Consider the following 24,044-nt stretch of genomic DNA (forward strand, 5'->3'; position numbering starts at 1 on the left):
AGAGACAATCTGTATGAAATGTATATCATTCTTCAGAGACTTGAAAGGGAGACATGGAGAGGTTGTTTCCCCTTGTTGGAGAGTCTAGGGCCAAAGGGTGTAATCTCGGAATAAAGGGTCACATATTTAGGGTGGATATAATGAGGAATTTCTTCTTTCAAAGGATAATGTATCTGTGGAATTCCTTAACACAGGAAGCTGTTGATGCTGCGTCATCAATTATATTCAAGGGTAAGATAGGCAGATCTCTAATTAGTAGGGAGTCAAAGGTTGTTGGGAAAAGGCAGGAGAGTGGAATTGAGGATTAGCCATGATCTCATTAAATGGCAGACCAACTTGTTCACTGAATGGATTACTTCTGCTCCTACATCTTATGTTCTTATTAATATGGGATGAAGGCAAGTCCATGGAAGACATCAAGAAGAAGAACAATGTGTAATGACCCAAAGTACTGCTGAGAACAAATTGCCTCCGATTGCCTTGACCATGTCAACATCTATAAAGAATAGACATACAAATATACATCCAAAGTCTTCATTGAAGGAAATACAAGATGTTCGGAGCAAATCAGTTCAAAAGACACCTACCGGCATCAGTACAATTGAGCTGCCTTATCTGTAGACATTAGTTCAATTATTTTTTTCTGAAGAAGGATCCAGATCTAAAACGTCAGCTTTCCTGCTCCTCTGATGCTGCTTGACCTGCTGTGTTCATCCAGCTCTATACCTCGTTATCTCAGATTCTCCAGCATCGGCAGTTCCTACTATCTCTAAGTCCAAATAAATTCCCTCCTACTTAACAAAATAACATTCTTCACACCCAAAAGAACACATTTGGGGTGAATATTAAAACCTCCAGATTATTTGAATGTGTAAATGCAAGAAGTTGGGTGTGGGGTTGAGGTGCAAAATATGAAGGAGTGGTGATTGTATAAACTGTAGTATGAGGGGGAATACAAATGGGCACAATGCTCATGAGCTTGAAAGGGTTAATACTTGACTGGGTGCAGCAACCGCTACTCACCTTTATAATTTCATGAGGACTTAGGCAGAAGAAGAAAAGTAGCTGTCGGACGCTGTCATGAGGATTATGTGTTTCCATCAGTCTCTACATTAATGTATGATATATTCATAACACTTTTAACAATGCAGTTGTTTTCTCAACAAAACCCTCCTGGTCTGGCTACGATGACAGTTATCTTCATGCACTTCATACAACCTGAGGCTTGAAGCAACCCACATGTGTAGCTTGCTGGCAGAAACAATGCTGGTCAGTTGCCTATCCCCTCGTATTTCTGCATTTAAACAAAGATTTAAGTTCTGAGGAAACATTTTTCAATGGAAGACAATAGAAAATGGTATGTGAACTCAAATCGTTGCTAATAGTGAGGAAACTGAAAATCAGCAGAGAATATCAGTTATACTCAATCTTGTTTGGAGTTTTCATTTGAGAACATAATAGTCTGATGCTGTAAAATGAAAGACAAAATTCATACAGATATATCGACTTTATAATTAAGTAGGTTGAGATTCTGGATTGATGTTTCTGGGTTCAAAATGAGTGTATACTGCAGTTACATTTGTTGTCCCCTTGTGAATATTCATTCTCAGCCATATCACAAAGAACTTTCAGAATCTCAAGTTAATTTTTATCATCACCACTTATTAATTTTATTTTTTATTTGTTCATGGGATGTGGGCATCAATAGCAACCCCACACCTTAATATTTACTGTCCATTCCTAATTGCATTTTCAAGCTTGAGGGGCCTTCTTGATCTGATGATATTGAGTTAGTTATTGCTGAGTAAGAGCCGATGGTAAGCAATGCTGAATATCTAGCTGATAGATCAGTTATTAACACAGGAACAGAACAAAGTTGCTGGAAATCTCAGCAGGTCTAGCAGCATCTGTGAAGGAAAAAACAGAGTTAACATTTTGGGTACGGTGACACTTCCTCAGAACTCAATAGTTTGACTTATTTAGTTGATTGGTGAATAATTTGCCAAGTTCAGGTTATTGCATACGAAGCTTTCCATCATCTTCCATACTTTACAACATGCAAACAAGTTTCCAAAGCATTGACGAATGGCAACTGTGCCACCATGTTTAAAGAAAGTGTGTAAGGACAGTCCTAATAATTAATATTCTCCATCAATGACAGTGTTTCTTCAGAATATCAGACGTTGTGCTGAATTATGTAAAACTCTCCGTCTTGAGTAATGCTGTTAGTTCTGGTCACTGATCATGGTCACTTTTACAATAATCTAAGTGCCAGTAGCACAATCAGGAATGGAAAGTGATTTTTCAAGGCTGGAATTGGAAGTCAGTACATGAAAAATAAACAATTTGGTACATTGAGAGAAAAACATTAAAATGTTGTTCAAACACCAAATCAACACACCCTAATGATAAAAGCCACCTCCTTCACTTTCATAAGCTAGCCCAGCAGTTAACGTATCAATGCCCAATTTGGAGACAGTGTTGTTAATATCACCACCTGATTCACAACCAGAAAGGCCCTGAAAGTTTCACTTAATAAAATTTCTTTCTTTACTGTTGCATATCCAATTGAATGGATGGCTGGACACTGTTATAATGCTCTATTTGGCTCTTCACCAACTTGTACATTATTCTGAGTATTTATTTCTTTTGGTGGAGATTTGTTTTACTGTCATCAATTTTGTCTCTAATAAGGAAGAGACATAGAATGCCCTGTTACATTAACATAAAATTGCTCCTTTGAAATCTATCCAAAACAATTTTAACATTGTCTGATTCAGTGGTAATATTTAATTGTGAGTTTTCTTTATTCATTTTTCTTTGAGTTTTGTTGTATAGGCATTAGAACCACTTTGTAGCCAGTAATAGAATGGACTAGCTATCATTTGATAAAATGAGTAACTCCGAATTGGGAAGAGCAAATGACAATGAACTTTGAACACGTAAGCATAAGTGCTCTGCAAAGCGGCCCCCAAGTCACTGCTTGGTTTCCCCGATGTAGAGAAGGCCACAACGGGAACAGTGGATGCAGCATACCACATTAGCAGATGTGCAGGTGAACATCTGCTTGATCTGGGAAGTCTTCTTGGGGCCTGGGATGGGGGTGAAGGGGGAGGTGTAGAGGCAGGTGTAGCACTTCCTGCAGTTGCAGGCAAAAGTACAGGGTGTGGTGGGGCTTGAAGGGAGTGTGCAGCGGGCAACGCAGTCACGGAGAGAGTCACAGAGATTCCTCAGGAAAGCAGATAAAGGTGGGGAGGGAAAAATGTCTTTGGTGCTGGGGTCAGATTGCAGATGGCGGAAGTATCGGAGGATGATGTGTTGAATCCGAAGGTTGGTGGAGTGGTACGTGAGGACAAGGGGGGATTCTGTTTTGGTTGTTATTGCAGGGACGGAGGGGGTGAGGGATGAGTTGCGGGAAATGTGGGAGACATGGTCAAGGGTGTTCTCGACCACTGTTGGGGGGACATTGTGGTCCTTGAAAAATGAGGACATCTGAGATATACGGGAGTCGAATGCCTCACCCTGGGAGCAGATGCAGCGGAGGTGAAGGAATTGGGAGTAGAGGATGGCATTTTTGCAATAAGGTGGCCGGGAGGAGGTTTATTCTAGGGAATAGCAAGTCATATTTTGCTTAGGGACCCTGCAGCCCAATGGTATAAATGTGGACTTCACAAGCTTCAAATTCTCCCCTCCTCCTACCACATTCCAAAACCGGCACAGCTTGTCCCCAAGACAGCAGGCACTGCAGATACGGGAGAATCGTCCGCACCTCCCTAACCTGTCCTTCTTCCCACGTATCCCCTCTTCCGACCTCAAGCCCCACGCCCATCTCCTACCTACTAACCTCATCCTGCCCGCTTGACCTATCCGTCCTCCCTGGACTGACCTATCTCCTCCCTACCTCCCCACCTGCACTCAGCTTTACTGGTCCCATCCCCACCTCTTTGATCTGTCTGTCTCCTCTCCACATATCTTCTTCTCTATCCATCTTCTATCCGCCTCCCCCTCTCTCTCTATTTATTTCAGAACCCCCTTCCCCTCCCCCATTTCTGGAGAAGATTCTAGGCGCAAAACGTCAGCCTTCCTGCTCCTCTGATGCAGCTTGGCCTGCTGAGTTCATCCAGCTCTACACCTTGTTATCTTAGACTCTCCAGCATCTGCAGTTCCTACTGTCTCTGAAAGATTAGATCATTTCTTGGGAACGATGATAGTATCCCTACCTGTGAGCCAGGAGGCCTGGGTTCATGTCCTTGTTCCAGAAGTGAGCCATTACATAAAAACTGAAAGAACTGTGGATGCTGCAAATCAGAGACAAAAATGGAAATTGCTAGAAAAGCTCAGCAGGTCTGGCAGCACCTGTGGAGAGAAGTCAAAGTTAACATTTTGGGTTGAGTGACTCTTGCTCAGAACTGATGGTAGTTAAGAAAATGTGAGTTTATATGCTGAAGGAAGGGAGAGCTTTAAGGAATGAACGATAGGTGGGAATAGAGCCCAAAGAGAGAGAAGAGCAATTAGATAGACAAAGGAGGGGATAGCGATCTAGCTGGGAGTACAGATATCATGTGGATAGCAGTTAATGGAGATTTTTAGTGGTTAATAATGGTGATGTGTATTGGCAGACAATTGATAACAGAGTTTGGTTTGTGGGAGTTGAGGTAATGATGTGGGAGAGTTCAAGTCCTTAAGTTATTGAACTCAATGTTGAGTCTGGAAGACCCTAGGGTGCTGAGGTGGATATGTCATAACGTCCCTGACCAGACTATTTTTGTAAAAATAGAGGTAGTGGTTCTTGTGGCACAGTGGTAGTGCCTCCGCCACTGAGGCAGGAGGCCAGGTTCATGTCTCACCCGTTTCAGTTGTGCGCAATAACTTTTTTGAACAGGCTGATGAGAAAATATCTGAAAAAGAAGTAGTGGTGTTAAGTTTTTAATTCACTGAAAATCACAATTTATACACAAGGGAAGCAGAGGTAAAACTCTGAATAGCAACACTGCATTTCAGATGCTCACACCACCAGCTGATTCTAAACTGAGTCCCCTGATTGGCCCCTTGCAAGTCACCTGACCAGCTGTCTTAAAGGGACAGTACCTCAACTTCAGCAGTGGAAAATGAGGCGTTCTTGTGACACAGTGGTAATTCCCCCACCTCTGTCACAGGTGAAATTGTATATGCCCAGATGAATCACTGTGGCCATTTTTAATGGTCATGATCTACCTCTTGCTTTTGGAAATAAATGCTTTGTTTCTGAAATATAAGTGTAAAGTGTCTTACCCTGTCATTACTATTAGGTGTCATGTTGTAACGTTAATGTATTTTTAATGCAATGATTCATTGTAGGCATCAGTCCTTTTGGAGATAAATCAACCTTTAAATTGGCAAGCACTGCATTGCATTGTTTCACCAGAACAGAAGACAGCATTATGCAGTGAACAATGTTACAGCAAATACTGTTTCCCATTGCTGTCATCTTTTCGATTGGAATTATTTTGCAAGTAGATTCTTTAGAAAAATACACTGAGTTTTGACATTTGAAAAAACACAATTATACAGGTAGTAGGTAATTGCCAATCCCAAATTGATTCACAAACATTCTGCATTGACATAAATATGATTACCTTCTGTTTTTACTTCCTTTCCAAACAGTAGTGTATTGTTTGGATAGCTCTTTCTGAGTGCTTCACTGTATTTCTAATGCTAATAGATTTCAAATGCAAATAAGATCTTACATTAATCTGAGAAGGAAAGACAGTTCAAGTGGTTGTAACAATAGATTCTGTCTTCACTGTGTTTTATGCTTTGTTGAACCAAGATGATATGATTCGAGGCATTCCAATCTTTTCAGGAATGTGTTCTTGCAGCATGGGTTAGTACCTGGGACTTCGATGTTGTGGCCATTTCGGAGACATGGATAGAGCAGGGACAGGAATAGTTGTTGCAGGTTCCGGGATTTAGATGTTTCAGTAAGAACAGAGAAGATGGTAAAAGGGACGGAGGTGTGGCATTGTTGGTCAAGGACAGTATTACAGTTGCAGAAACGATGTTTGGGGACTCGTCAACTGAGGTAGTATGGGCTGAGGTTAGAAACAGGAAAGGAGACGTCACCCTGTTGGGAGTTTTCTATAGGCGTCCGAATAGTTCCAGAGATGTAGAGGAAAGGATAGCAAAGATGATTCTCGATAGGAGTGAGAGAGACAGGGTGCTTGTCATGGGGGACTTCAACTTTCCAGATATTGACTGGGAACACTATAGTTCGAGTACTATAGATGGGTCAGTTTTTGTCCAGAGTGTGCAGGAGGGCTTCCTGACACAGTATGTAGATAGGCCAACAAGGGGCAAAGCCACATTAGATTTGGTACTGGGTAATGAGCCCGGCCAGGTGTTAGATTTGGAAGTAGGTGAGCACTTTGGTGATAGCGATCACAATTCTGTTATGTTTACTTTAGTGATGGAAAGGGATAGATGTATACCACTGGGCAAGAGTTAAAGCTGGGGGAAAGGCAATTACAATGAGATTAGGCAAAATTTAGGGAGCATAGAATGGGGAAGGAAACTGCAGGGGATGGGCACATTAGAAATGTGGAGCTTATTCAAGGAAAAGCTCCTGTGTGTCCTAGATAAATATGTACCTGTCAGGCTGGGAGGAAGCTGTAGAGTGCGGGAGCCGTGGTTTATGAAGGAGGTGGAATCTCTGGTCAAGAGGGAGAAGAAGGCTTATGTTAGGATGAGATGTGAAGGCTCAGTTAGGGCATTTGAGGGCTACAAGGTAGCCCGGAAAGACCTAAAGAGAGAGCTCAGAAGAGCCAGGAGGAGACATGAGAAGTTGTTGGCAGATAGGATCAGGGTAAACCCTAAGGCTTTCTATCAGTATTTAAGGAATAAAAGAATGACGAAAGTAAGATTAGGCCCAATCAAAGATAGTAGAGGTAAGTTGTGTGTGGAGTCAGATGAGATGGGGAAGCGCTAAATGAATATTTTTCAACAGCATTCACTCTAGAAAACGACGATGTTGTCGAGGAGAATACTAAGATACAGGCTACTAGACTAGGTGGGATTGAGGTTCACAAGGAAGAGGTATTAGAAATCCTTCAGAAGGTGAAGATAAATAAGTCCCCTGGGCCGGATGGGATTTATCCTCGGATCATCTGGGAAGTCAGGGAGGAGATTGCCGATCCTTTGGCATTGATCTTTAACTCGTCATTGTCTACAGGAATAGTGCCAGAAGACTGGAGGATAGCAAATGTGGTTCCCCTGTTCAAGAAGGGGAGTAGAGACAACCCTGGTAATTATAGACCAATGAGCCTTACTTCAGTTGCTGGTAAAGTGTTTGAAAAGGTTATAAGAGATAGGATTTATAATCATCTAGAAAAGAATAAATTGATTAGGAATAGTCAGCAGGGTTTTGTGAAGGGTAGGACGTGCCTCACAAGCCTTATTGAGTTCTTTGAGAAGGTGACCAAACAGGTAGATGAGAGTAAACCGGTTGATGTGGTGTATATGGATTTCAGCAAGGCGTTCGATAAGGTTCCCCCACAATAGGCTATTGTACAAAATCCGTAGGAATGGAATTGTGGGAGATATAGCAGTTTGGATCGGAAATTGGCTTGCCGAAAGAAGACAGAGGGTGGTAGTTGATGGGAAGTGTTTATCCTGGAGACCAGTTACTACTGGTTGACCACAACGGTCGGTGTTGGGTCCACTGCTGTTTGTCATTTTTATAAATGACCTGGACGAGAGCGTAGAAGGATGGGTTAGTAAATTTGCAGACGACACGAAGGTCGGTAGAGTTGTGAATAGTGACGAAGGATGCTGTAGGTTGCAGAGAGACATAGATAAGCTGCAGAGCTGGGCTGAGAGGTGGCAAATGGAGTTTAATGCAGACAAGTGTGAGGTGATGCACTTTGGTAGGAGTAACCAGAAGGCAACAGGGCTAATGGTAAGATTCCTCACAGTGTAGATGAGCAGAGAGATCTTGGTGTACATGTACACAGATCCTTGAAAGTTGCCACCCAGGTTGACAGGGCTGTTAAGAAGGCATACAGTGTTTTAGCTTTTATTAATAGAGGGATCGAGTTCCGGAACCAAGAGGTTATGGTGAAGCTGTATAAAACTCTGGTGCGGCTGCACTTGGAGTATTGTGTACAGTTCTGGTCATTGCATTACAAGAAGGATGTGGAAGCTTTGGAAAGGGTGCAGAGGAGATTTACTAGGATGTTGCCTGGTATCGAGGGAAGGTCTTACGAGGAAAGGCTGAGGGACTTGAGGCTGTTTTCATTAGAGAGAAGAAGGTTGAGAGGTGACTTAATTGAAACATTTAAAATAATCAAAGGGTTAGATAGGGTGGATAGGGAGAGCCTTTTTCCTAGGATGGTAACGGCGAGCATGAGGGGGCATAGCTTTAAATTGAGGGGTGAAAGATATAGGACAGATGTCAGAGGTAGTTTCTTTCCTCAGAGAGTAGTAAGGGAATGGAACGCTTTGCCTGCAACGGTAGTAGATTCGCCAACTTTAGGTACATTTAAGTCATCATTGGACAAGCATATGGACGTGCATGGAATAGTGTAGGTTAGATGGGCTTGAGATCGGTATGACAGGTCAGCACAAGATCGAGGGCCAAAGGGCCTGTACTGTGCTGTAATGTTCTCTGTTCTATGTTCTATGTTCATTCACAGAATGTATTTCCTCTTAGTGTCTTTGATATTATTTTATTAGACGGTTGGCTTCCTCACCCCTACTTCTCAAGGAATGTAAAATATTTATACTTGATAATGCATAGATTCTGAGGACTGTTGATGGTGCACACTGAGCAAACACCTATGAAGGTATTTTGGGCGTGATCTGAGCAGGCATGATAGATAAATGTAGACATCGAGGTGGGAGAGACGGTTTGATGAAGGATGGGCTGGCATGGTGGGGTGTATTCAGGGTGATGATTGAAGTTTGTGGGCCTTTTAAACACTGTTAAGATCTGGCATGGTATAGTGGGCAACTGATGTGGGGCTTATAACTTGCCTCTTCTGTACCTACACTCCTCATGCACATCAGCACAGCTCACAAACCCCACTCCAAACCTGACACAAGAAAGACAAAAATGGTGCACAGAATCACTCATGGGTTGAGTGCACAGTAATCATCCCACAAAAAACAGCGTGTGGATTAGGTTTTGGGGAACTCTGAGGAGCATTCAGTGCAAGGAATATTCCATTTAAAACAGAGATAAGAAAGACTTTCCTCTGTTCAAGTGCGGTTACCTTTTGGAATTCACTTCTCATAATTTAGGTGAGGTTGGATCTGTTTATTTGATATATTTAATGTTTCCATCTATTGAATATGTTCAAGGCTGAGGGAGACAGATGAGAGAGGTTGACAAGAAGTGTCAAAGGTTTTAGTGGAGGAAAGTGAGATTGAGACCTCAATCAAACTAGCCATGGTCTTCTGAATGGCAGAATAGCTTTGTTTAGCTGACAGACCTCCTCTTTCTTCCATGTGTCATGATCTTACGCTTTTCCCTCTTGACATCTGTATTTTTCAGTTTCTAATTGGGGTCATGAGTAGGAATCTGACTGAATGAAATCCCTGACCAAGATCATTGGAGTGGAAATGGTGCATTCTATGTCTTAAATGATACAGGCAGCATCCTCTGCTGTGTAAAAAAAATCTATTTTTGTCACAAACTTAATAAAAAGTTAATAACCTGAAGCTGACAATGAGATTCATTGCTTTCTAAACATCTCATGCTTTCAGTGTTGGCAGCTAGAGAGATTAAAGTCAGTCAGAAACACTTGGAGAATACAACAAATGTATATATGCACTGCATGGGTTTCATTTAGTTATACACATTTAATTTAAGTTGTACCATACCTTTAGCTTCAGATACATTATTTGCTTCAAGGGTGTCTAACTCAGTGTGGTTTTGAAATAGCCCTTAATATGTTTTAATTTTCTCTTAATTGCTCCACTTACCTGATAGTTATATTCATATATGTCGTACACCTTGGTGCAGAACAACATATTTGTTTGGCAACTGCTTGGTTAGTGCTAAGGCAAGGTCAATTTTTCAGAATGTGCGTTACGTCTTCTGGGTCAGCCTCATTATTCATGTATCATGTATTAGGTGTTCGCTAATCCTCCTTACAATTAGCTGTTCACCTTGTATTCATGCTACATTGGGATCCATGATGTTATCCCAATACTGGTATTGCTGAAGGCAGGTTTCATGATCCATGCCTTTTATCTTCTCCCATATACCTCTCACTTCAAAACACTGACTTCTTGCAGTGAACTAAAGTTAGACCACTTTTGTCTGCCTTTGAACCAAATTGCCATTCGGAAACAAGTTATGATTTAGTGAGCTCTCACATAAATATGCATAACTTTGCAATCATATCTGATAACTATTTCTACCACACAAATTGCCCTTTCAGCTACCATTGCTCTTTTAATCCATGAAGCCTGGAACTACAAAATTAGGCTCTGCTGTGGCTAATTCATTCCTCCATCACAGATGCTCTGTAGCAGCAGCATGCACTGCAGAAATTCATCAAGATTCTTCAGACAGCATGTTCCACATCTATGACCACTGCTAGGTAGTTGGACAAGGACAGCATTGGCATGGGAATACTGCTCTCTGCAGGCTTCTTTCCAAGCCACGCACCATTCTGACTTGGATATATATTCGTATTCCTCCAGTGGGGTAGTTAAATAGGCATATGAAACACTTGCCTTTATCAATTGTGGCATTAAGTTCTCAGACCACAGAGGTCATGTTGGAGCTGTACAGAACTTTGGGTTGACCACAGCTGGAGTACTACATGTATTTTTGTTATCTGCGCTACAGGAAGGATGTGTTATACAGGGTGGGGTGGGGGGTGAGTTTGCGTGGTGGGGAAATTGAAAGGGACGTTGCGATAAAGATTATTTTCTCCAGAGAGGAAAGATTGAGGGGGGACCTGACAGAGATGTATAAACATCAGGAGAATGGACTGAGTGAAAAGAAAGCAGATGTTCTCCTTAATCTAATGGTCAATATCAAGGGAGCGTAATTTTACGGAGAAAGGCAGGAGGTTGAGTGGGAGTTTGAGGATAAGACTTTTCACCCAGAGTGTGGCAAGAGTCTGGAATGCACTCCCTGGGAAGGTCATTGAGGCAGAAAACCTCACAATCTTAAAAAAAATATTTGGATGAGCGCTTTTGGAGTGTCACAACATTCAAGGCTGTGGGCTAATTGCAGGAAAGTGGAACCCTTGTAAGTCGTTGCAGTACAGACTCGATCCGACAAAGGGCCTTTTCTCTATGATCCTATAATTCTACATTGCAATAATAGAAGTTGGACAGCTCAAGTAAGGTAATTTGAGCAAAGCAATTGCAGGGATATTGGAATTATGACAATAAAGGCTATGCTAAAGGATTCTGAAGGGTCCTAAATGAATAAAGGAATTGGACCTTAGTCTCATGTACGCGTGGAATCACTTTCCAATCACATTCAGGCACAGGCTCATGCAATATGGATGTATGATCAGCTGCTCAACAAGTAATGGGGCATTTGACAACAAGAAAAGCAAATTGTTAAAAGCTAAGAAGAATCTATATGAAATTGGAATAAGTCCAAGAAGCCAAAACGATAAATATTATAGACAAGATAATCTGCACTACAACATTCCACGATCATTGGGAATTCTGTCAGAAGCCAGTTTTATTTTGTGCATGTAGTTCAGGAGTACATATTAGCTGCTTAATTAGATTAATACCTTGTAATTACTTCGAGCTTTCCTTATTCCCTCTAGAATATTATTGAAGAGTAGCTAATCTTAAACAGACAGACTGTGTTTCCCTTGGATGCATTTTCACATATTTATCCTTTCCATTTCACAAAACTGCAGGCTTTTCTGAGACCAATGTTGCTTCCTACAGCAGCACTTTTTTCCAAGACTAATATTATGCATTTCAATTGAATTTAAATCTAGTTTCTTTGCTCAACTTCACCATTAAATTTTTGAAACCAAGATGTTTCTCCATCAATCCCTATCACCTTTTGACTCAAAGTCCTTAATCTCAAATAAGATCAGCATTACTAATCTAAAAGTACTTATCAGCACTAATATGACTCAGAATTCTAATTCTTAAATATAGTTTGAAAAGTATATTAGAAAATGTTGAATTTACAACCCCATATATTGTCAGCCATTGAGACTGATGACTTATTGGTGCGTAACATTGACTGCCTTCCACTCTGTCCATGTCCATGTCCATTCAATTCATTGATAAATTTGCTAAACTCTGCCATCCATTTTCTAATTTGGATTCACATCTTCTGAAGGGCTTTTGTCGCACAAAGGTAGGGTCTTGACCCCTGAACTTGGAGACCAGATTTGAATCCCCTGTGCTCCAGAGATGTGTTATAAGATTTCTAACCAGATTGATGAGGAAAAATATCTAAGTCCTGCTGACACATCACTTATACCCTTATTTACCTCAGTGATTCCTGGTCCTCCAAAATGATTTCAAATTTTCATTGTCTTTATCCCTACATACCTCTGTCATATACATTCAGCCCAATAGTTGGAACCTTGCTTTTTTTGAACATCCCCTCTCGTTACAACCATTCTTCTCTGTAACTCGCATCTTATCATCACCATTATCAGGAATTCCATTTGAAACCCTTCAACCTTTCTACATTAAAAACTCCTTAGCCCATTCCTTGGTCCAAAATCTGGCCAATCTTCATCACCTCCCCTTTTCCAGCCAAGCGTCCATTTTCTTTTTTTATGTGATAATGCTGCTCTGAAGTGAATTGGAACTTTTATTTTATATCAAAATTACATAGAATGTACGAAAAAACACCATGGATGTCCGGATCCTCACTGATGAAAGAGCTCAGCATTCACAGCAATCTTCAGCCATAAGTACAAGAGTAGATAATCCGTCTCAGCCTCCTCCAGTGGTCCCCATTGTCACAAATGCCAATCTTCAGCAAATTTGATTCACACCATGTGATATCAACAAATGGTTGTGGTCACTGGATACTGCAAATGCTATGGGCCCTGAAAAAATTCTGGCAATAATACTGAAGACTTGTGCTCCAGAATTGTCGCTCCCGTAGTCAAACTGTTTCAACACAGACATTTACTGGATTTTGTGGAAAACAGTTCAGGTATGCCCTGTATATAAATCCACTCTTGACTATCAGTAAAATGATTGAAGGTGCCATCAACTGTGCTATCAAGTGGCACCTGCTCAGCAATAACCCATAGAGTGACGTCTGGTGTGGGTTCCACCAGAGCCACTCAGTTCATGAACTCTTTGCAGCCTTGGTTCAAACATGAAGAATAGAGTCGAATTCTAGTGGTGAGGTGAAATAACAGCCCTTGACATCAAGGCCATATTCAAACAAGGGTGGCATTGAGGAGCCGGAGCAAAAATCAGTGGGCATCGGGGGCAGAATCTCTGCTGGTTGGAGTCATATTTGGCATAGGAAGATGGTTTTGGTTGTTAGAAGTCAGCCATCTCAGCAGCAGGACATCACTGCAGGAGTTCCTGAGGGTAATGCATAGGTCCAGCCTTCTTTAGCTGCTTCATCAATGACCTTCCCTCCATTGTCATGTCTAAAGTAGAGATGTTCTCTGAAGATTGCACAATGTTCAGCACCTTTTGCAGCTTCTCGGACACTAAAGCAACCCATGTTCAAATGCAACAAGATCTGGGCTCACAAGTGGCAAGCAACGTACATGCCAAACAAATGCCAAGCAATGATTCTTTTCAATTAAAAAAAAATCTAACCACCATCCCTTGATATTCGATGGTGTTATAATCAATGAATCCGCCACGGTCAACATCCAATAAATATTGTGACTAAAGAGCAAATCAGAGGCTAGGAATCCTGAAGCCGCAAACTCATCTCCTGAGTCCCCAGAACATGTCCACTATCTACAAGGCACAAGTCCATAGTGCAATGGAATACTGTCCACTTGTCTGGATGGGTCTAGTTTCAAATACATTAAAGAAGCTTAACACGATCCCAGACAAAGCAGCCTGCTTGATTGGCATTACATCCACAAACACCCACTCCCTTCACCATCAATATTCAGTAACAGCACTGTGCACTATCTACAAAATGCACTGTAGAAATTCACCAAAGATCCACAGACAGAGCTTTACAAACCCATGACCGCTTCATCTTGAAGGTCAAGGGCAGCAGATGCAAGGGAACACAGCCACCTGAAAGTTCCCTTCCAAGCCACTCACCATCCTGCTTAGAAATGTATCGCTGTTCCTTCACTGTCACTGGGTCAAAATACTGGAATTCCCCCCACCCCCCACGGACATTGTGGGTCTACTCACAGCACTGACTACAGCAGTTTAGGAAGGCAGTTCACTACCACTTTCTCTTGGCTTGGGATAGGCAATGTATTCTAACAAACAAGTAATAATTATATCTCATGAAACTTTATCCTTAACGTTCCCCTCAGGTCTTCATCACCATCCCATCCTTTTTTCTCCTACCCTCTTTCCCCTCACCACCATAATTATCTTCCCTGTTTTCCCATAAGAAACTTCTAAAGTTCCTTTCATTGCCCTAACCAGCCCTCTCAACTTCCTATCTTCCCTAAATGTTGTCGTTAACCCTTATACTCCCTAACCTTTCATTCTGCCTCATCATAATATTTGAAGCTGGCAACACCTTTTGAAATTCCTGTCAGATAGTCCTGCCTTCAAACATGTTGTTCTTTTCTCTCATAGTCCACATTACTATTGAGCTGGCTGGTCCTGCTTCCTGAAAATTGCAGGGAATCTTGACAAGTCTGCTTTCACAAATGGCCCAGCAATATCTGGACATCTGGATGAGGGGTTGAGAACCCCACATTGTTTACGCTGGTCAAAATTTCCAGCAACTGGAAAGCAGCAGGAATCTTGATGTTGGGTTCCACCCACCCAACTTCAAACCCACCCTACATGGTGCTCAATCTCGTTAATACAGCCTAGTGACAGGACACAAAAATGTGGCCAAAACAGACTGCAAAGGAATAGAGATAGGTGAGGTCAGTGGGCAGAAATTTAACAAGCGTGAGTATGATGTGAAAGCATGTGAAACTGTTCGCATCTGTGAGAAGAATCTTTGGGCAGAATATTATTTCAATGGACACAGACTGCAGAATGATGTGGTACAGAGGGATATTGGTTTTATTGGGACGTATAAACTAACATGCCGGTACAGAAAATATCAGGAGAGCAATTGGACTGTTTGTTTTAGTGCAAGAAGGCCAGTGAATATAAGTTGAGAAGTCTTACTACAACAGTGCAAGGAATTTTTGAGATAGCACTTGGAGTACTGTATGCAGATCGGGTCTCCTTATTTCCCTGAAGGATGGATATACTTGCATCAGATGCAGCTCTGAGAAATTTCATTTGACTAATTTCCAGTACAAGTCTGATGGGGAAAGGCTGATCTGGTTGGGCTTGTGCTAATTCATGCTGAGAAAAATGAGAAGTGATCATATTAAATCATGGATTCTGAGTTACACAGTAGATGCTGAAAGGATGTTTTCCCTTTTGGTGGATTCTAGAACTGGGGACACGTTGCAGATTAAAACAAATTAATTTGCCTCCAACCTAAGAGAGACAGGAGGAAATTTTTCTCTTTGAGGACAGTTAATCTCTGTAATTTATTTACCTCAGAAGGTAAAGTAGTCGGCATCACACATATTCCAGGCTTATTTGACAATGATTATTAGTAAGAAGTAGCGAAGAAGAGTTGAGGCTACAATCAAATTAGCCATAATCTTATTTAATGTTGGAAGAGGCTTGAGGAACCAAATAACCTACTCCGGCTGCTACTTCTTAAATTTTCATCTGGTGAATGCTAAGGAATCTGACTAACTAGCTGTAATCTTTGTAGTTCACAACCTGAGCTAAAAACAGAATAAGTATTGTCGTGTGTTCTGCTGTTATCTGTCAAAGAAGAATAAATGGAGCAAATTATGCAGAGAGAAAGTGTACTAATCCAAACATACACCACAGCCAAAGATGGCATGGAAATGCAACATGAGGTGACAAGAATGAGACACATTTCAGACAATGTAGAAATCCCATTGATGTTTAAAGCAATACTCCATAGATTTTTAAAACCAATTAGAAATGATAACTCATTTGATACTTTGATCTGACATTTGCTTTCCTTCAACCTATTTAACCTATGAAGATACACTATCACTTTTTACACCTTTCAGTGTACACATATACAACTGGAGACAATCTACGTTCTTATATTTTCAAGAAGTAATATTCTTTTGTCAAGATGTTAGAAGGTAGCATCATCTGCCAGTTGCCAGTATTAAAATTCTCATGTGTATGTCGCCATGCATTTAAATGATTATGAAACATTCATATCTGAAGAAAGGTCCAGGCCCAAAACGTCAACCTTCCTGCTCCTCTGATGCTGCTTGGCCTGCTGTGTTCATCCAGCTCTACACCTTGTTACCACATTATTGATCTGCATCATCAGCAACTTAGGCTTCCTTTGATTCAGCAGAATTTTCTCTGGCACATTTGACAACAACTCACCATAAACTGTCATAACAGTTTAGTTTTTTTTGTCTCTGAGTCAAAATCTAATGGGTACAAACACAGCTCGAGCTCAGGATTCAGATTAACTCATCATGGGAGCATTTGAAGGAGTACTGCATTGCTGCCTTTCATATCACATGACAAAGTTAAAATTTTCCTGCCTTTTCGGGTGAGTTTTCCGGATGCTGTGGCCAACATTCCTTCCACAACCATGTCATCAAAAACAGTCTAACCTTTTTGTAGTTGAGTTTCATGCATTGCGAATTGAATTCTATGTTGGCTTACATAGCGGCAGTAACTAAATTTCGAAAAGTAAATTGATCATTGCTGGGTACTGTGAAATATCTTGAAACTACATTGTAGTATGATGTAAATGGAAGTTCATAAATTTTAAGCTGCTGTATGAAAGAATGAAATGCTTTTGGAAATGTTAATGAAGATGGAACACCACATTGAACTTCAGTTATGTTTCGATGATAACTTTATAGAACACAAGATTAACTACTGATGGTTGAAAATTATGCATCAATTATGTTTTGTTATATTTAGATGGATTTTATGAATTGAGATGATACTGAAATTCATTTAAAGGTACATTTACTGAAACTGTGTTTTGGTTAAGTTAGGAGATGCATTCTTGTAATGCTCCACTCTAAATAAATATAACTGAGTAAAAATTAGCTCCAGTATTACCCATCACCAGCTGTTTTTCAGGAATATAACAGTACAAAGATTTGTATCAACTTTACCAGAAAAAAAGATTTCCCAGCTTAAAGTACAAGAAAAATATAAGATTAAAAGAATTGCTATTGAAAGATCTGTTTATTCTTTTTAATTTATTTTGAATCATTGTTATTTTGTTTACATTCTTTTGCAGTGAATGAGGGAGGAATTAAGCAACCATCTAACACGTGCCCAGATCCTGGTGAACCGGAACATGGAGAAAGAATTGGTTCTGATTTTAGGTAACTAATTTTTTTACTTATACACGTGAACTGTAATCAGATAATCATAGTTGACATTTTTTAAAAAACGTATATGCATTTACTGATGTCATGCTGTCTTTCCTATTTTATTTCATTAAATTATATTTGACAACATCTATTCAAATAAAAATTAGCTGGCAGATGTGGCACCTATTGATGCCGACTGTTAGAAGTGGGGAAGGATTCAGGGACAGTAGGTGCCATGTGATTGCTGATGGTGAGAGGGCCGTTGATGGTGAATCTGTTGGTGGTGAGGTTGGTTGGCTTGTAGGATATGTTCGTTCTGGTAGTGGTAGGATGGGTGGGGGTGGGGGGTGGGGGTGGGGGTGTGGGTGTGGGTGTGGGTGTGGTGCCCTGGTGCTCTGGTGCAGTTCATCCTGACATGGACCTGTGGTTGAAATTCCAAGCCGATAAATCGAATACCTGATCTATTTATACAGCAAGCATATATGATTTTTTAAAATTGTTGCTGTACTTTTCAGTAGCTGTGTTGACAAATCCCACCCCACATTACCAGCCCAGCTTGGTTCACCAAGTCCGCTGTGATAATTAGGCTATTCCCTAAACTTCTGGCAGAACTACAATAGTTGATGCTGAAGTGCACCCTATCTGTACAATTTATTTTTGAGGTGTTGACTTCAATTATGAAAATGTTTATTTGAATTAGATTCTTTATATGTGGAGATATGAAAGTCAACATTTTACTCTTTTTTTCCTAAGTCTTGGAGCAGCAGTGCAATTTTCTTGTGATGAAGATTTTGTTCTGCAAGGATCCAAAAGTATTATTTGCCAGACTGTTGCTGAAGTGTTTGCAGCGTGGAGTGACCATAGGCCAGTATGTAAAGGTAAGAAAATTCACTTACAATTGAAATTTCACTCAATTGTTCTGACTTCTTGAATACAATGGTGCTGTAATGTTTCTACCTTTGAGCGGAAAGACTGGATCTTTAACTTTTAACTTTTACGAGCAGTCACATATGATTGCGTATTGTAGAATTGTTTTGTTAATCTTTGGTTTTAAAAGGAGTAGAGAATGCAATTACAGGGTGGGGGAGGTGATGGCCTAGTGTTATCATCACTGAATTGTTAATCCAGACATCCAGATAACATTTCGGGGGACCAGGGTTCAAATTCCACCCCCCCCCCCCCCCCCCGCCACCCCCGCCCCACCACAGGAGATGGTAGTATTTGGATTCAATAAATAGCTAGAATTAAGAATCTAATGATGACCATGAATCCATTGTTGATTGTCAGGAAAAACCCATCTGATTCACTAATGTCCTTTAGGGAAGGAAACTGCCATCCTTACCTGGTCTGGCCTACATGTGACTCCTGACTCACAGCAGTGTGGTTGACTCTTAGCTGTCAACTGGGCAATAAATGCTGCCTAGCCAGTGACACCCTCATCCTGTGAATGAATAAAGGAATATAAAATATACAAGTGAGCAGATGGAGAGCTGTCTTGTATTATAGCTATGTCATAAATTGTATGCTTGAGCAGCAAGCATACCAGTAATATCTATAATAATATAGAAGACAATTTACTCTTTGAACAGACTGTCTTGGACTGTGTCCCTGTCTGCTTACTTATGGAATAAAGTCATTGTCGTGTTTGGCTTCTAACCATCTCAGTGCTGATTGACAATTGAACCAATCAGGATCCTGAAAGTGAGAACAGAACAGATGTTGGAAGTCTTTATAAATGATTCTGCAAGAGTATAGCTCAAGCTAAAATTGAAAATAACTAATTTTTTAAGGCTTTAAAAAAGGCTGCAAGTATTGACTGGCTTGCAATACAGCGAGAATTATCAGGAAAAGTGCTCAATACAAAGGACCAATCTGGAGTTTAAGATTAGCAGGCCCAGAAAGGAAAGAAATAGAGGTAACCTCTTGGGGCTTATTACATGGAAGTTGATCATTGCTGCCATACATCTTCCTTTCTCACCTGCTCTTTCTTTCTGAAATATTCCCTATCCAGGAATATCCAGTGCTCAGTGTTGACCTTTATTGAGACAAGTCGGTTATTATATTCTCATGTGCTGTGCTTAACTACAACTCACTAACTTATTCACCAAATTCTGTGCATCAACACATAAGCACAGTAAATCTAACTTAGAAATGTGGAAAATAGCAGCAGGAGAATGCCATTGAGCCTTCAGTCCTGCTGTGCCTGTTAATATGATCATGATTGATCTTCAAACTCAGAATCCTGTTCCTTCTTTCTCCCAATAACCTTTGATCATTTTAGACCTAAGAAAAGATATGTCTAGCTCCTTGAAAACATTCAATAGTTGGTTTCACACCACTTTCTGCATGAATTCCACCCTCTTCTTGTCAGGACAAACATCCATACTGTTTTGCTGATGGTTCATCTCATCTCAAAAGAAATCATAAATAACTTTTTTTCTCCCCCCCACCTAAGGTTCTGTTCCCAGCAGGAAGCATTCAGTATCCAAGATGATTGTGTTAATCTTATATAATGTTGGGGTCTTTCAGGAGGCAACCAATCCCAAAACATTGAGAGTTTAATGAAGGCTAATGTTTCCCAGAGGAACCTATCACCTCATGCTGGCATATTCATTTGATGTAACGGGTGAATTGAAAATCCATCCTTCCACCATTAGAACATAAAAGGATGAGCAAAGACTCTGAATTAGTTGTTTCCACAAAAATCTAACATTCTCTGTCCAAAGAAAATGTTATTCACAGCACTCAGGTATATCACTGTATACTTAGATTAATTAGATATGTACCTTAAACGTCTAACTTTAAGCAAAATTAAATCAAAATAACTCCATAAACATAATGGTAAATTTAAGACCTTCAAGCAGTTAATGTATTGATTTCAAATGATGTGCTTACAGGTATACTGTTGACTTAATTTCCTCCAGTAAGATACTGGAGAAAACCTTTGCCACTTTCTGTACGACAGTGTCATTATGGAGGAAGCACTACACTGTTGGAGCTGCTGTCTTTTGAATGAAATATTCAGCTGTGATATTGTCTGTTCTTTCTGAAGAAGAGCATTGGAGTTGTCCTGTGTTTGGCCATTAATATCCCCTCAACTAATGCCACCTAAGGGGTTTATCTCATAAATGGGACTTTGTTGTTTATGATTCGCTGTCATATTTTCTGAAGTATCATATATAGTTACATAAATGTGTTGTTAACATCTGAAAGAGCTGGAGTAGGCCATAGGGCCGTGTAGGATGCTTCCTCGCTCATTGTGATCGTGGCTTATCTTTTACCTCAACTCCACCTTCCTTCTGGCTCCCACATGCCTTGATTCTGAGAGACCTTCAATATATTTAACAAAACAATGTATTAAATATTAGAACATCACAGGTCTATGGGGGATTAGAATTTCAAATATTCACAACTGTTGTATGAGGGACATTCTCCTCATGTCAATCTTAGACTGCTAATTATGAGATTGTGACCTGGTGTTTCAGATTTCCCATCCTGTTGAATCAATACCTCAGTGATTACCCTGTTAAGCCCTTTCAGAATCTGAGATATTTCAATGAAATCACCTCTCCATCTTATAAACTCCAAACAGAATTTTCCCAATTTCCTCTGCCTTTCGTGATAGGCCTGCTACCTTCTCATTTAAGAAATCAATTCACTGCGTTTGCTGAACTGCCTTCATTGCAACCACATAATTCTGCAAATACATGGAGACTAAAACTGCCAGAGCACTCTAAATGTAGGATCAGCAAAGTTCTATTTTTCCCTTATTCTTGAATGCCAAAATATTTCATTCAGATATAATGTGCAATTGTCTTCCAATTTGCTTAATTGTAAACGCATGCCGATTTTGAGCCCCACACACATGTGCACCCATGTTACATTTAGATTTCATGTCTTCTAAATAAAATTCCTACTTCTGTATTCTAACTAACAAAATTAATGTCTGTACATTTCATTATACTCCACTCGCCACTTGCTATCCATTGAATTAACCTGTCCTATATTACTTGTAGTCTCATTGTGCCCTCCTCATAGCTGACCCTTCTATCTAGTTCTTCTTCATCAACAAGCATTAATGTTTAGAAAATGAGTAATGCATCTAACTCATTGACACAGTTTATAAATAGCCAAGGTCCTCAGAGTGATCCTTCAGAAGGTCACTCCTCTCAGTCTACCTCTTAGAAAATGACCTGCTTATTACTACTCACTACTTTCTGTCCATTAACTATTAAGAACTGTTGAATTTGCCAAATAAGGCCTCATGTTTCCTCAAATCCATGTATCCCTCCCTTGCATATTAGGCTTTTGTGTGACATCTTATCAAATCCAAATGATATTACATCTATTGGTTTTCCTTTATCAACCCTTCTCGTTACATCCTTCTTACAAGGAAGCTCAACTAAATTTGTCTCAATGGTCCAGACATATTTCCTTTTCTGACAAAATTATAAACAAAAGCAGACTGGGAATTTTAACCAATGAAAGATGGGTGACACTTTGGAAAACAGTGGCCCAGAATTTGCAGTAGACATGCCAAGATGATCATCAGTGCTCTCTTTCATTGAAGAGTAAATGAGACATCAACTTTGTGTGTCCATGCATGCAAATTTAAATGTGGTAATCTGGAGTTTGCTGTCTGATTTGATCTACTTCTCCAAAAGCCATGCTACATCACTATACCATGCAGAGCTCTTGTGTTGAAACTCATAAATGAACCGATATATGAATCTGGTTGATACTTACTTAATGAGTCAAACCAGGCTAAGACTTGTTCATTCAAGTATACCATTGTATAAGTGTTAAATCAAAGGGCATTCCAGAAAATTTAAATTCGTAAGGTAGCAAGTAACATATTAGCACAAATAGAATATTGGCTGTTAACAGAAAACAGAGAGTAGACATAAATGTTTCCAAGTTTACAAAAAGTAACAAGTGGTATACTGCAAGGATCTTTGCGGGAGGTTCAACATGTTACAATTTACATAAATTACTTGGAAGAAGGGATGCAAGTTATCATTGCCAAATCTGCTGACACCACAAAAGTAAGGAAGCTAAGATGGAATGCTAAGTGACTTGACAAAAACTTGGCAAATGCAGTATAATGTAGGAAAATATGAAATTGTCTGATTTGCCAGGAAAAATAGAAAAGAAGCAATTATCTAATGGTAAGAAATTGCAGAGTTTAGAAATGTACAGAGATCTGGGTAGCCAAGTTCATACATCACAAAAACTTAAAAATGCAAGTACAGCAAGTAATTGGGAAAATGAACACAAGATTATTGTTTGCTGTGAAGATAATTGAATACTAAAGTAGGGAGGTTGTATTTCAATTATATGAGGTGCAAGTGAGATTGCATCTGGAGTACTGAGTAATCGATCACTTTTTATTTAAGTGAGTATATCAATGCTCTGGAAGCTGTTCAGAGAAGGTTTACGAGCATAGCACCAGGAATGGGCACAGAGTTGTCTTATGAAGAAAGATTACGCTGGGTACTCTTGTATTTGCTGGAGTTTGGAAGAGTACATGGTTACTGGATTGAGTCATAAGATCCTAATGCTTCTCAACAGGGTAGACATGGAGAGGACGTTTTGTCTTGTGGGAAGATCTAGAACCGGGAATCACTGCCAAAAAAAATCTTTAAAGCAGCAACAAGACTTTTTTTTTGCTCTTTGGAATTCTCTTCCTGAAAAGAAAGGTGTTTGAAGCAGAGTCCTTGAATATTTTTAAGGCAAAGACGGAAAGATTTTATTGAATCCCTCAGTGTCTTTTGTTGTCTCAAGAAATCCAATCTGTTTGAAGACTTTTTTGATACCTTCAGGTGTAGTATCCCACTAGTCCTACATAATGCTGTTTTACACCTATAGCTATCTTATCTTTGTAGCAGTCCTTTAAAAATTAATGTCCAGAGTGTTTAGGTCTTCTGATTTGTTGTCATGGCAATCAACTAGTCTGTTAAATGGCAGATTTCAGAACAGGTCATATGATCCTTTTATTTATCTGAAATGAAATACACAGTCTAAAAAACATAACAGGCATATAAATTCTCAGAAGAAAAATGCAAATTATTTAGGGATGCTGTTAAACATTCACAGTCACTTATGAGTGGCTGACAAAAGGAAAAGGGGTTCATTCAGGAACACATTGAGATAATTTGTGGAGAATAGGCAGAGATTAAATCAAGGCATCAGAGAGAATAAATTACCTACCTGATCCTATAAACACCATCTGCCCTGCAGATGGTAGAGTCAGCAGATCACATATTGGTCTTGTGAGACATTTCAGAACCCATCAAACTGGAGCCGAAGCAAAACATTGTGATCAGAGATAATGGGAACTGCAGATGCTGGACAATCTGAGATAATAAAGTGTGTAGCTCGATGAACACAGCAGGCCAAGCAGCATCTTAGGAGCACGAAAGCTGATGTTTTGGGCCTAGACCCTTTTCCTGATGAAGCGTCTAGGCCCAAAATGTCAACTTTTGTGCTCCTAAGATGTTGCTTGGCTTGCTGTGTTAATCCAGCTCCACACTT

At 40.1% G+C, this 24,044-nt stretch overlaps 1 protein-coding gene across 1 annotated transcript in view; it reads left to right on the forward strand.

Moving 5' to 3' along the window:
* The window catches only part of csmd3b (CUB and Sushi multiple domains 3b), a 1,751,526-nt gene that overhangs the window by 1,102,355 nt on the left and 625,127 nt on the right, over positions 1-24,044 (forward strand). Inside the window, exons 8-9 of the mRNA XM_048529668.2 lie at positions 17,435-17,522; positions 18,264-18,388. Coding sequence (XP_048385625.1) covers positions 17,435-17,522; positions 18,264-18,388 — 213 coding nt within the window. The remainder of the gene's footprint in view (positions 1-17,434; positions 17,523-18,263; positions 18,389-24,044) is intronic.

The sequence above is a fragment of the Stegostoma tigrinum genome, chromosome 5 (genome assembly GCF_030684315.1).
Source record: "Stegostoma tigrinum isolate sSteTig4 chromosome 5, sSteTig4.hap1, whole genome shotgun sequence".
NCBI lineage: Eukaryota > Metazoa > Chordata > Chondrichthyes > Orectolobiformes > Stegostomatidae > Stegostoma > Stegostoma tigrinum.